The 14,500-nt window shown below is 33.8% G+C and overlaps 1 protein-coding gene across 1 annotated transcript in view; it reads left to right on the forward strand.

Annotated features, from left to right (window-relative positions):
• Positions 1 to 14,500, forward strand: part of LOC145276715 (uncharacterized) — a 522,786-nt gene that overhangs the window by 469,735 nt on the left and 38,551 nt on the right. Inside the window, exon 2 of the mRNA XM_080127920.1 lies at positions 14,105 to 14,254. Within this exon, the coding sequence (XP_079984046.1) occupies positions 14,105 to 14,254 (150 nt within the window). The remainder of the gene's footprint in view (positions 1 to 14,104; positions 14,255 to 14,500) is intronic.

Genomic DNA, 14,500 nt, shown 5'->3' on the forward strand with positions numbered 1-14,500 from the left:
TGTAGATCAGGAAAAGAGTTGGGCCCAGGATGTACTCCTGAGGGACTCAAGCATTAATACTGAGGGCCTCTGATTTCTGCTCATCAACCACTACTCTTATGAGACTATCAGAGAGAAATGATTTAATGATTGAGAAAACATTTCCAGTTATACCGTAGCTGGACATCTTGTAAAGTAGGCCCTTATGCCATACCTTATCGAAAGCTTTTGATATGTCAAGAGCAATTGCCTAGAGAGGAAGCCTTTGTCAAGAGATTCACTAATCATATGAGATATAACCGTTAGCACATCTGCTGTAAATCTAGCAGAACGGAAACCATATTGTATACCACTAAGAAGGTTATTTCTGCTGAGGTGGTTGACTACTTCTCTATTTAATATGGATTCCAGCGACTTACTCATAACACACAGGAGACTTATTGGTCTGTAATAGAGAGGGAGACGACTTATCACCTGAATTCCTAAATACAGGGCATACTAATGAGGCTTTACAGGGTGTTGGGGAGCACTTCTCTTTAAGGCAACGCTTAAAGAGCTTTGTAAGTATGGGGGCAAGTTCTGGTGGAAGTTTTTCAGCACTATAATTGGAATGCCGTCAGGGCCAGTTGCTTTACTGGAATTAAGGTTCTTGATTAGCTACATTAGATGATGATTGCAACGTCTTGTCAGACGAGTGCCACTCCCTCAGACATTTAAAATCCATGAGCCCAAATGTCTGAGGGAGTATCTATACAAATATGATGTTACAGTCTTAGCTTTGTACGACAGCTAAGTCTCTCTTTCGGTTCAAAATGTTGAGATCCAGCAACAAGCAAGAGCAAGATAGCCAGCAACAAATTAAACTGCAGACCAGCTTAATGCGGGTACTGGTCTTCCGCTTTATGCTTTTTTTTTAATCAGAGATTTGCTTCTCCTAGAGAGGTTGCCTTCATCATGGCTTATGGGAGCTCTGTCTACCCGAATACACATACACACACACACACAAATATAGACGGTGCTAGTTGGCCGTTGACCCAGAAAAAGAGTTCATTCGCTACATTAGATACATACATACATATATACATATACACATACATATAAACATACATACATATATACATACATACATTTAAACAAAAAGGTGAGATTTATATTATAGATTATTGAAAATTAGTTTTATATTTTTAAGAATTTTGAAAACAGTTTCTGCGCTCTTTATTTTTACTGAATTATTAAAAACGATGTTAGTAATATTTTTCAGTAATAAACTATTTAGTTTATGAAATAATGCCAGCCACGCAACTGGTCATCACGAAAACAGTAATGAAAGAAATCTCAATTTTTATTGTATAGTTTTTAACATTGTTTTCCTCGTATTTTATTTCACTAAATCGTTTCAGACTAGAAATACCGAAGAACAATAAAAGGGAAGGAGTTAAGCTACGCTCTCGTCACCGGTTCCGGTTACGCTGCGCTAGAAATTAGGTAGCACTTTAGCTAACTATAACCATTCCCTTGATTCTTGTGAAAATTGTTTTGTTGCCCGAGAGTAAAGGATTAGCAAATGGAGTTATAGGTTGCTTCGTAGCTGGATTCGAATCTCCCAACCGGCAGGAACTGTAACTTCCCACACTGATGATTGCGTAAGAATGAAACACATGTGTCTGCATATAAATAATTATTATTATTACTACTATTATTATTATTATTATTATTATTATTATTAATCAAGTATTATTATACAGCTCCTTAAAGAATACCTAAGGATGGGCACTGTATTGGAAGTATAAACTAAGAAGCAGTTACCAATATATATCTATAAAAGTGAAAATTTCTGAGTGTATGTGTGTACATTTCTCTACCAAACTACTCTGTCAATTTTCATTCTACAGACTCGAGATTTGATACAAGGGGTATTGAGATTTGGAAGAATCTTTTTAATCGGTTTTCGGACAAAAATGTGGCTGGCAAGAGGTCAAAGTTGAAAGAGTTTACCTTTACAGACTCTACCAAATTCTTCTGAAATTTTAGATGTAGGTTACTTGAACATGGATGAAACTTTATAATGAGATTTGAGCCCAAAATAATAAATGTCAAAGGGTCTAAATTTGAGTCAAAGTTAAAATAAAAAAAATACCTCTGCGGTCTTTACCAAATTACTCAGACAATTTTTAGTCTAAACATTTGAAATTTTACGTATATTTTATTCAGACATGGTGCAAGGATTTTAATCAGTTTTTGGCCGAACATTTGGCTGCCAAGGTGTCAAACTTAAAAAGATTTTATATTTACGGTCTCGAGCAAATTATTTAGCCAATTTTAGGTCTAAACATATGACATTTTTCATTAGGGGCTATTCAGACATACAGCAAGCTTTTTAATAAGTTTTTGAGGGAAAATTTGGCTGCTAAGAGGTCAAAGTTGAAAGAGGTGACCTTTGCAGACTCGACCAAACTCTTTCGCTTATTGTGAATGGAAACATTTGAAATTTTAGATGTAAGTTATCTAGAAATGAGTCAAACTTTTTAATATGTGTATACATATGCACATAAAGTTATGAACATTACACATTTTATATAATTCTTGTCTTTCTCTTTTCGATGAGAAACATTTAACTTCGAAAAGGTTTTTTTCTTAATTTTCCGGTTTACTTTTTCTTATTGCTCTAATGATATAATAAAGTTATTTATATATATATATATATATATATATATATATATATATATATATATATATATAATACATACATACATACATACATATATAACATTTATTCCTCATCTTTCAGTTAATATTATTGTTTGCTCCTCTTACTAGTGTTGAGCTTTTCTCATCTTGATAAGTTTTGCTTTATTAAGTATTTACTCTTTGATAGCAGAATTATATATATATATATATATATATATATATATATATATATATATATATATATATATTATAATGTTTTTAAGGAGGGTATTGATATTCAAATTAAAAGCCATTTTGTCTATTTTTTAACTAGCCTACGTGCCCTGCGTTGCCCGGGTGTTTGGAGGTTTGTGTTAAGCAGAAAAAAATTTCGTAGTAGGCAGACAGGCTCGAACCTTTACCAAGAAGACGGAAAAGAACGTAAAAAAAACGTGAAGTATTTGCTGTTATGTCCATCGCCAACGCGGAAGTGACGAATGTTTAAATTAAAGCGAGTCAATCAAAAAGAGGCGATGACTTTCGAAAATATCGGCGAAAAAAGCGACCCCTTCCCTGTTGAATAGGGTCCAGGTGAGGGTGAAGGAATTAATATTTTTAGCAAATTTTTTCGATATTTGCCGTCCGAAAGGTTGGGCTTCAAAACGATACTGAGCTTGTAAAAATCCATCGCCTTTTTCGAAAATGTAGGCAGATATACATACATACATACATACATACATACATACATAATGATTGCAACGTCTTGTCAGACGAGCGCGACTTCCTCAGACACTTAAAGTCCGTGAGCCCAAAATGACTTCTTTTTTTTTAGTCCTAAGGGTGAATTCACACGCTTAAGCAGGCATGACACTGAAGACGGTCATTGAGATTAATTATTACATGCTTCCAGCATTTCAAGCCTCCACGCGTCACAACTTTTCTATCGTCACAGGACTATTTTTATCGACAAATGCCTGAGGGAGTATCTATATACAGATGATGTTACAGAGTCTTAGCTTTGTGCGACAGCTAAATCTCTCTCTCAGTTCAAAATGCTGAGATCCAGCAACAAGCAACTGCAAGATAGCCAGCAACAAATTAAACTGCAGACCAGCTTAATGCGAGTAGTGGTCTCCCGCTTTATGTTTCTTTTTAAATCAGAGATTTGCTTCTCCTAGAAAGGTTGCCTTCACCACGGCTTAAAGGGAACCCTCTCCACCCCAACACATATATACATACACACAAACACCCACGGTGCTAGTTGGCCGTTGACTCCGAAAAAGGGTTCATTCGCCCTTTAGAAGGTCTTGTTTTTAATCCTTCAGGGTGACTAACCGCCCTCCTCACCAAACAAATCTGGTGGCGGAACCAGTTTAGTCGCCGGTGACCCGACCATGAGGCAGGTAGTACTGGGTTACATGGTACCAGTAGTATGTGAGATGACCTGACATGATGATTGATGATTGCAACGTCTTGTCAGACGAGTGCCACTCCCTCAGACATTTAAAATCCATGAGCCCAAATGTCTGAGGGAGTATCTATACAAATATGATGTTACAGAGTCTTAGCTTTGTACGACAGCTAAGTCTCTCTCTCGGTTCAAAATGTTGAGATCCAGCAACAAGCAAGAACAAGATAGCCAGCAACAAATTAAACTGCAGACCAGCTTAATGCAGGTAATGGTCTTCCGCTTTATGGTTTTTTTTAAATGACCTGACATACATACATACATACATTTAAACAGACAGGTGAGATTTATATTATAGTAGAGAACATAACTGTGTTATATATAAGTCGTGGAATTGCATATATTTACATATTCTTTTAAACATTCATTTTAATTAATTGCCCAATAATTTTTTCGGTTGTCTAATGGGATGATTTTACTTAGTAACTATTACGTGTAATTATATTCATGCGGCATAACGAATATGCATGCCTAACGTAATAGCTATTTGTTCATGTTTTAACTTTTAACCTTACAGCAAAAGTGTGCTCATAAGTCAGACATTAACGCTAAAGGTAAAAGTAAATCGTAAGCTAAACGTGTTGACTTCGATTCACGGTGTAATTTTTTTTATTTCAACTTTTTATACCATTACTATACATTGGGACCAATATAATATAATAAATACGAAATCTGCATAAATCAAAATATTATATTTAAGCGTCGGGCAATGTCGCGCAGCCTGCTTGTATATATATATATATATATATATATATATATATATATATATATATATATATATATATATATATATATATATAAAGAACAAGTAGTTAATAAAACATGTTAAAAAACACTTTGAAAAAGAGTTAAAAACATATTTAATTTTTAAAAGGAACCACTAAATAAGTGGATAATCCTTAATCCGCGGAGTTTCGAAGAAATACTTTCTTTCTCATCAGAGGGTAGGATTTAAAAAAAAAGCTCTATCTCCTAATTGGTTTTATTGAGCTTTTACATCTGGTTGAGATTATTTTATAAATATTAATTCTTTTATTTTTATAATTTACTTTAGTAGTTATATATATATATATATATATATATATATATATATATATATATATATATATATACCAGTTGTTTTTTGTGATTTCTGTTCTTATTTTTTGTTTTTCTGAAAGCTAAATGATTTTTTTAAGCAGTCTATAATCGGAAGATCCGTAATCGATATAATAATATCTGGTGACCCCCCCACCTGTGCATAAACTTTAATTAAATGGATACTGGTAGGTCAATACTATAAAGTTATCTCGTGATGGCCACTTTATTCTTAAAGGTCGAGGATATTTTGAGGCGTAGAAAATATGTCGTGAACATCTCTGGTTATAAGCGTTTTACATCCGCCATATTTGTACTTGCCTTCTTTTGGGGGGGGGTTAGGATGAGAGGAATCAATTTGGATGACTTTATGAATTTGTTTTGGAACAGGGCCATGCATTAAAGTATTTTGCCGACAAGTGATGTCTCAAGAGGAAATGAAATTGACGCCAGCTTAAGTTTTCACAAAGTCGAAGCTATTAACTATACTAGATGATATTTAGGTTGGAATAAAAGTTTCAAACGTATCGAAGCAGTTCAGTCAGATACACCCAATTGATTCAGCTGGTCAGACGTGAAAAGAAATAATGTCTTAAATGGTTTTAAAACTGTAGAATACAATAGATTATCAGAAATGAGTAATAAATTGCCAACCCGGAAAAACTTTAAATGTATTTAACACATCATTCAGTAAGTACCAGACATATATTATTTACATCTCACCTGTCTGTTTGTATGTATGTATGTATGTATGTATGTATCGCTAAAACTTACGACAGACGCGGCGAATCCTAACGAGATCGGTATCGTTTTGAAGTTCGATGTCTCGAACGACAAATATCGAAAAATTGGCCAAAAACATTCATTCCTTCACCCTAAATGAAGATCTCTACTTTTAAGGAGTGGGGTTTAGCTGCTTGTCGGGTTTGTCGGGGGGTACTTACGTTGAGTCGGTACAAGTGCTTGTAGTTCGTCAGAGCATTCACCATTAAAGTACTTGTAGAGCAGGCAAAAGGATACAACATTTCGTCAATAGGACAGAGGCTGAAGCCTAGATGACAGTTCAAGACCTATAAGGTTGGCGACTCTCTTTTGAACCATGTCCAGGAGTGAGAGACAAGTAGCAGATGCACGAGCCCAAATATGACAACAGTACTCAATACATGAGCAAATGGTGGCCTTGTAGAGGTACAGGATACTTTCAGGCGTGAGTAGTTTTCTTGCACGCTAGAGAGAGTCCAACTTCTTCGCAGCAGCTTTGGCAATGTATCTATTTCAGCTCATGTTTCATGTGGACTTTAGGCCGAGGAGTTTAAAGGAAGTACTTTCAGGTAATGTGTTCTTGGCCATAGCTATTGGTGGTAGAGAAGGTTTCTTGTAATTATTGAAGGAAACAAGCTTAGTCTTGGCAACATTGAATGTGACAATAGGCTGACTCAACCATTCGCTCATACATGGAATATTGTTGCCACATATGGGTTTGTGCATCAATCACTATATCTCTATTAGACACGGTTCAATCACTGATTGTCAATCAAGCTCACTGCTCCATCGCTGCGATGATGCATCCCTGTCCTTGTTTTATAAGTACTTTAATGAACTTTGCTTTCACAAACTCGTAGCATTAGTGCCACCTTCGAGGTAACTACGCCCTTCTAACCAGTCAAACAACAAAATCCCACGCCTTAACTGTAGAAGTCTGCAAAATAATTCCCTCCTTGTAACCTGCTTTTTCGTCTATACTAGCATACAGAAATGTTGGAGGTTTTTTTTTGGGGGGGGGAGTTTACAAAGGAGTCACCACTTATCAAGGTCAGGCGGCTACTCGAGGATAAGGATTAATGAGTATACAGTAGTCAATGGGATAATATCGTAGTATTCGATAGTAGTGGAAATTTTGTAAATTGGATTAGTTAAGAGAGACGGTTCATCAAGAATTTGTTTACGTTGGACTTGAAAACTACCAAATTGTAATCAGCTGGAAAGAAGGCAAACAGAAGAGAGTTACACAAGCGTGAAGTTCTAAGAATGAAGCTTTGTTCCTGGAATCTAGGTTTACGTATAGTCATAAAACGTATGTGTAATATGAACATTCGTTGTAAAACAGCCCTTCATTAATGTGTGTCTTTTATTCTACAATTGTATAAGTATTATTAGCATTATTAACGGTACCATTACTACTACTACTACTACTATTATTATTATTATTATTTCTATTGGGTTGATTTAATATTGATATTATACCTTCAGTGCGACAGTAAGTAAGTCTAATGTTAATCCTATTTTCGCATTTTTGGGCAGAAATAACATGCTGTATATTCCCCGTTTGAAAGGTTAGCATACGGGGTTGAAAGCCGTTGACATCTTCAGCGTGTCGGCTTTCATGGAAAAACTCTACTTCATTTACGCTTAACATTGCCTAACTCTTGCCACGAGGAGGTAGTACAGCTTAAGAGATTAATTGTGAAACAGCATTCAGGTCGTTAATGTTATATAATATTCGATATTGTTGGTTGTCCATTTCACATTAATTGAACATTTTATATAACTTATTTATTTTAGGGAAATATTTATCTCGAATTATGAAACATATATTGCCAGTTTGAAGAATGTAAAAGTAAACCCAACATTAGCAAATACTTGCATTGGTCTATCTATCTATCTATCTATCTAAATATATATATATATATATATATTTATACATACATATATATATGTGTATGCGTGTGTGTGTGTATGTATGTATGTATATATATATATATATATATATACAGACGAGAAAAATGCAATGTTTATAAGTATATATGTTGTGTATTTCTTAAATATACATATATATATATATACATACATGTATACATATACACATACATATATATATGAATGTATTATTATATACACACACACACACACACACACACACACATATATATATATATATATATATAGAGAGAGAGAGAGAGAGAGGTTAATTATTAAAGTTAAATTCTGTGGATTAAAATATATACAATTATACTTAAGTTAAGAATTTATTGTTTGAAACACGGAATATATGGAGAAAATTCATGGATTAAGAAAATAAATATAAATTTTATCTTATATATTCCTTGTTTCAAACATTAAATTCTTAACTTAAATATATTTGTATATATTTTTATCTACAGAATTTTACTTTAATCATACAACCTATATATTGCTCTATTTTTATATACCGGATTTTATCAACTTTTTTGGATTTTACCGTTATTATATATTCTACTCTTCACTCGACCATCCATTCACGAGAAATCATTTTTCTTCCACCCCCCATTCCCTCTGCGCCACTATTTTTAACTTTTAAAAAGTAAGCTCTTTGGTTTACTTGTAGTTTCATTAAATATTTTGCAAGCAGAATCCGATTCCGCATTTTGCTAACTCCTACCCTCTGATGAGAAGGAAAGTATTTCTTTCGAAACTCCGCGGATTAAGGACAATCCACTTTACGTTGTGTTTCCATTTTGAAAGTTTAATATGTTTTTAATTCTTCTTTAAGTGTTTTTAACATGATTTATTAATTCTTTGTTCTTATATATATATATATATATATATATATATATATATATATATATATAGAGAGAGAGAGAGAGAGAGAGAGAAAGAGAGAGAGAGAGAGTGTTTGTGTGTGTGTGTTTTGTGTGTAAAACGGTGCCTAGTTAATTCCTATTAAAAATCAAATATTTATTTTATGTGTTTGTCTACATTGATTATTTATGTAGAATTTAAATTCGTTCTTAATGTAGAATGTAAAATCGTCCTTCAGATTGAAATAATTTAAAGAATGCTGGGAGGATCTCGGCGGGTTTATTCATCATTCATATTTTGGGGCGACATTGCGTCTTCTGTGATCGGGAGATTCTATTTATTAAAAAGGTTGGTTGTTTTTGTTTTACGGCATATCAACCCTTTTCAGGTTATTTAATGTCGAATCCAGTGATTTTAAAGAATTTTTTTTTTATATAATATATTTTTTTCAATTTGGTTTCTATTTAACCCATAGTTGGGACCCTAACAGGTACTACTACTCCGGGTCAGAGGGGACCTAGGAGCAAAGGCAATTGAAGGGAGGATACACACTCCCCAAAGTCCGTAAGCCGGGGCTTCACCATCGGATATAGTTTAAGGTCATATCCAGGATCTGATTCATCAGGGAAGTGTCGAGCACGGAATTACCATCGAGAGCATCTAAACTGATAACTTTGTCTGAGAGTGTAATGTGGTTTCATCATCGTGGCCTAAATCCAGTCTTAATAGACAATGGATACCTTCTGTAATGGAAGCTACTTGTGTAATTGTGGTGCAGTTTCCCTGAGCGGGCATTTCCTGATTCCATTGGTAAGAAGTTCAGGGCGACTAGAAACAATGCCAAGATAAGCGGAGAGAACATAGAACTCCTAGTATTATCAAATGATCAACCATTTTAGTACTGACGAGGCTCAACATTGCTTAATTCGCTTAATTGGTGTGTCGATTTGCTTATGCAGTACATAGATTTACGACAAAAATAAATGACGCACGAGTATATAAAATTAAGTATATAGTGATTCTTTTTTTTAAATAAATTATATAGTGATTATGTTTAATTGATAAAATTAAGTTCATAGTGATTATTTCTAAACTATAAAATTAAGTTCATAGTGATTATTTTTAATGTTAATTAAAATTAAAATGTTTAATTAACATTTCTATATGCGAAGTGTCAGTCGTGGAAGGTCTATAGTTACACATTGTTCACGTTCGCAGTGTTTTGATTTCTTTAGGGAATCTTTGAATTTCTTGCAAATTGTTCGAAGTGGGTTTTTTTGTGTCATGGACCCCTTTCTGAGACGGGTATTTCAACTATTAACATTCGCCAATCTATCTGTACATAGAATAGAATACAAATAACATTGTACATTTCTAGGGCTTTTCCCCGTGCGTTTTCATTAACAAGTCCTGAAAGGATTCACCAAGTAGCTCGATGCTGACAAAACAGAAAAAAAAATTCACCATGTTGATTTCAAATGGTTTCAAACATGCCAATAATTAACACAGAAATAAACGTTAGGAAACATTAAGCAACTTCTGGACTGTTTGCGTTGCATTCCTGCATACTCTTGAATGGCTTCTTCCTTCGTCAAATGCAAATTTCTACCTAATTATTCGTCCGTTCTTCGTCCGCGTGACAAATAAGATGTGCGGGTAAACTTAATTCTTCGAGCAAGTTTTGAACCACCCTAATACCTCCCTTCGATTAAAATTAGGATACAATGCTGTAAACTTTATCTCTAGAATACTTGTTCAAATTTTCATCGACTATATGATTTTAATTCTGGAAAAGGTATTAAATTCAAGCCTTAAGATAAAGAAGCCTTAAGAATAAATAAAACCCCAAAGAACCTTGCTTAATTAGTGTTTAATTATTATGGATAAAATTCGACGCAAATCTAGAATATTAACCCATTAAAATAACAAAATCAAATTGGAATTAAGGAAACATTTATAATCAACACCTGATACTTGTTAAAGTTTCATAAAACTTTGAGATATTTGAATTTTCCAGAAGGCCTTCAATTCATTCTCTCTCTGATTTGCGAAAAATTATATTAGACTAAGTATATATCTCACGTTAAACAATCTTATGCCAGACAGCTGTGTTTAAAATATTCCTTACTAGGAGCTAAGCCCGGCTGTGCTCGCGCCCTATGTACTGGTCAGAACTTAATGTGCATATTTTTATATATATATATATATATATATATAAATATTAAAATAATTTTAGATGTAGGTTATATGAGAAAAACGTTTAATATATATATATATATATATATATATATATATATATATATTAAAAAGTTAGTCTCATACAACCTACATCTAAAATTCCAAGTTTTAAGACCAAAACTTGGCAGAGGAGTTTGGTAGAGTTTGCAAAAGTCAACTCTTTCAACTTTGACCTCTTAGCAGGCAATTTGTCGCCTAAACATTGATTAATAAGCTTGCTGCATGTCTAAATACCCTTTATGTAAAATTTCAAATGTTTAGACGCAAAGTTGGCTGAATAGTTTGCTAAACATCGCAATGGTCAAATCTTTTGAACTTTGACCCCTTGGCAGCGAAATCTTTGGTCAAAAAAATCGATTAAAAAGCTTGCCCTATGTCTGAATACACTACATGTAAAATTTCAAATGTTTTGACCAAAAATTGACTGAGAGATAAAATTTGTTTAAAACTTTGACCTCAATTTTGACTCCTTAACATTTACTGTTTTGGGCTGAAATCCAGTTTACAAGTTTGATCCATGTCCAAGGAGTGTTAAAACTAAAAATTGGTGGAGAAGTTTGGTAGAGTTTTCAAAGGTAAAATCGTTGAATTTTGACCCCTTGGCAGCCAAATTTCTAGCTAAAAAAATTATTAGAAAGATTTTCCTGAATCTCAATACCCCTTATGTAAAATCTCGAGTCTGTAGACGGAAAATTGACAGAGTAATTTAGTAGGAAAATGTACACACACAGACACACACGTAGACAATTTTACTTTTATAGATATACTGGCATTTCAGCCCGTGCTTGCCGGTTGTTTGGAGGTGTATTTTGAGCAGAAAAGAAAAGTGGTAGTAGGAAGGCAGGCTCGAACCCGCACCGCGAAGGAGGAAAAGAATGGGGAAAAAACGTGACGTCTTTGCTGTTACAACCACGGCCAAACTGGAAGTGACTTATGTTTAAATTAAGGCTAGACAATCGAAAAGAGGGGATAACTTTAGACAATGTCGGCGAAAAAAGCGACCCATCCCTGTAGAAAAGTGCCCAGTTAAAGGTGAAGAAATTAATGTTTTTAGCCAATTATTCGATATTTGTCGTCTGAAAGGTCGAGGTTCAAAACGATACTGATCTTGTGAAAAAGCATCGCCTCTATCGAAAGTTTTAAGCAGACATGCAAACATGCATACATAGCTTTATATATTGGTAGCTCAAATTTTCAACCCAAACCGATTAAAAAGCTTGCCCTATTTATGAATACCCTTTATGTAAAATTTCAAATGTTTAGACCAGAAAGTGTCAGAGTAATTTTGTAGAGACCGCAGCGGTCAATTTTTTTAAACTTTGACTCCAATTTGGACCCTTTAACATTTATTGTTTTGGGATCAAATTAAGTTATTAAGTTAGACCCATGTCCAAGGAACATATATCTAAAATTTCAAGTGTTTAGACCCAAAATTGTTGGAGGAGTTTGGTAGAGTTCTCAAAGGTCAAATTATTTAATTTTGACTCCTTAACAGCCAAATTTCGGGCTGAAAACAGATTACAAAGATTTTTTTTTCAAATCTCAGTACCCTGCATATCAAATTTCGTGTCTGTAGATTGTAGGGAAATGTACACAGACAGACAGACACACAGACAGATGGACACTTTTACTTTTATAAATATATAAACTAGCAGTTCAGTCCGGCTTTTCTCGGTCACTGTGTACTGTTCATAACTTGCTTTATGTAAAATTTTAAATGTTTAGACCAAAATTTGTCTGAGTAATTTCGTAGAGACCGGAGCGATCATTTTTTTTTAACTTTGACCCCAATTTTTATCCCTTAAAATTTATTATTTTAAAAATAAAAATATAAAGTTGTACCCATGTCCAAGTTATCTACATCTAAAATTTCAAGTGTTTGGACCCAAAATTGGTGAAGAAATTTAGTAGAATCTGCAAAGGTCAACTCTTTCAACTTTGACATTTTGACAGCCAAATTTTCGCCCCAAAACTGATTAAAATGCTTGCTGCATAGCTGAATATCCGGTATATATAAATTTCAAATGTTTAGGCGCAAAATTGGCGGAATAGTTTGGCAGTCATCGCAAATTCAAATCTTTTGAACTTTGACCCCTTGGCAGCTCAAATTTTCAACCAAAACTGATTAAAATTTTGCCTTATCTCTGAATACATTTTATGTAAAATTGCAAATGTTTAGACCAGAAATTGGCTAATTAATTTAGTAGAGACCGCAGAGGTGAATATGGATTAACTTTGACCCCAATGTTGACCCCCTAACATTTTTTTGCCTCAAATCAAATTATAAAGTTTTATCCATGTCCAAGTAATCTCCATCTAAAATTTCAAGTGATTAGACCCAAAATTGGTGGAGGAGTTTGGTAGAGTGTTCAAAGGTCAAATCGTTTAACTCCTGAACAAAAAAAAAGAAAAGAAACTTTTGTCAAAGACAACACAAGAATCTGTGCTTATATACAAGTGGATGCCTCTCTTGTGTGGCCCCCTAAATTATAACTACACTTGTGTAATTTGATAACGATGATATACTTACCAATAAGAGTTATAAAATGTAACTATTAATGGAAATCTGTCTAGATAAACTCCTTGACAGCCAAATTTCTGGGCGGAAACCGATTTAAATATTTTCCCAAATCTCAATAGCCCTTATGTTAAATATCGAGACTGTAAACTGAAAATTGACAGAGTAATTTGGTAGGGAAATGTACACAAACAAACACACACGGACAATTTCACTTTTATAGATGTATAGATTATCGGTTTATTAGTATGACTCATGTACATTAACATATATAAACATATCTAAGTTTATCTAGACAGATTTCCATTAATAGTTACATTTTATAACTCTTATTGGTAAGTATATCATCGTTATCAAATTACACAAGTGTAGTTATAATTTAGGGGGCCACACAAGAGAGGCATCCACTTGTATATAAGCACAGATTCTTGTGTTGTCTTTGACAAAAGTTTCTTTTTTGTTGTTGTTGTTCATGCTCCTAGTAATTATTTGAAGCGGTTGCTTTCATGTAATCCCAAACAGATAGCTATTATATTTATATCTGTTTCAGAAAAGGTGAACTTGTTTTTCTCTTATACGATTTACCTGTCTTTTTGCAGATGTACACGGAGTAATCATGTGTTCACGGTGTGATTCAAGGAAAGACAACTATTACGGCGAATGCGAACAGTTTCCACCAGAACCAACGCCTTGTCCGAAAAAAAGAGAATCAATGTTTTGCTCCATAGTAAGAGAAATAGATTTTGAAGGTAAGTTCAAATTGTTCATTAGGTGACATGAATCAGTAAAATTCATTTTCCGTTCCATCATCTAGCATGTTTTGAATTGATCTGTCACGTCCACCATTTGAAAAGGGGAATTTTTTCCCGAAATATAAAGGATATTGTCACAACATAACAAGTAAGATATTTGTATTTAATACAACTGAATAAATATATGTATATATAGACATATATGTATGTACTTATTGATTTGTAAATCGCCACTTGTTTTCG

Source organism: Euprymna scolopes, chromosome 1 (genome assembly GCF_053919585.1).
Source record: "Euprymna scolopes isolate OS-2025 chromosome 1, ASM5391958v1, whole genome shotgun sequence".
Lineage (NCBI taxonomy): Eukaryota > Metazoa > Mollusca > Cephalopoda > Sepiida > Sepiolidae > Euprymna > Euprymna scolopes.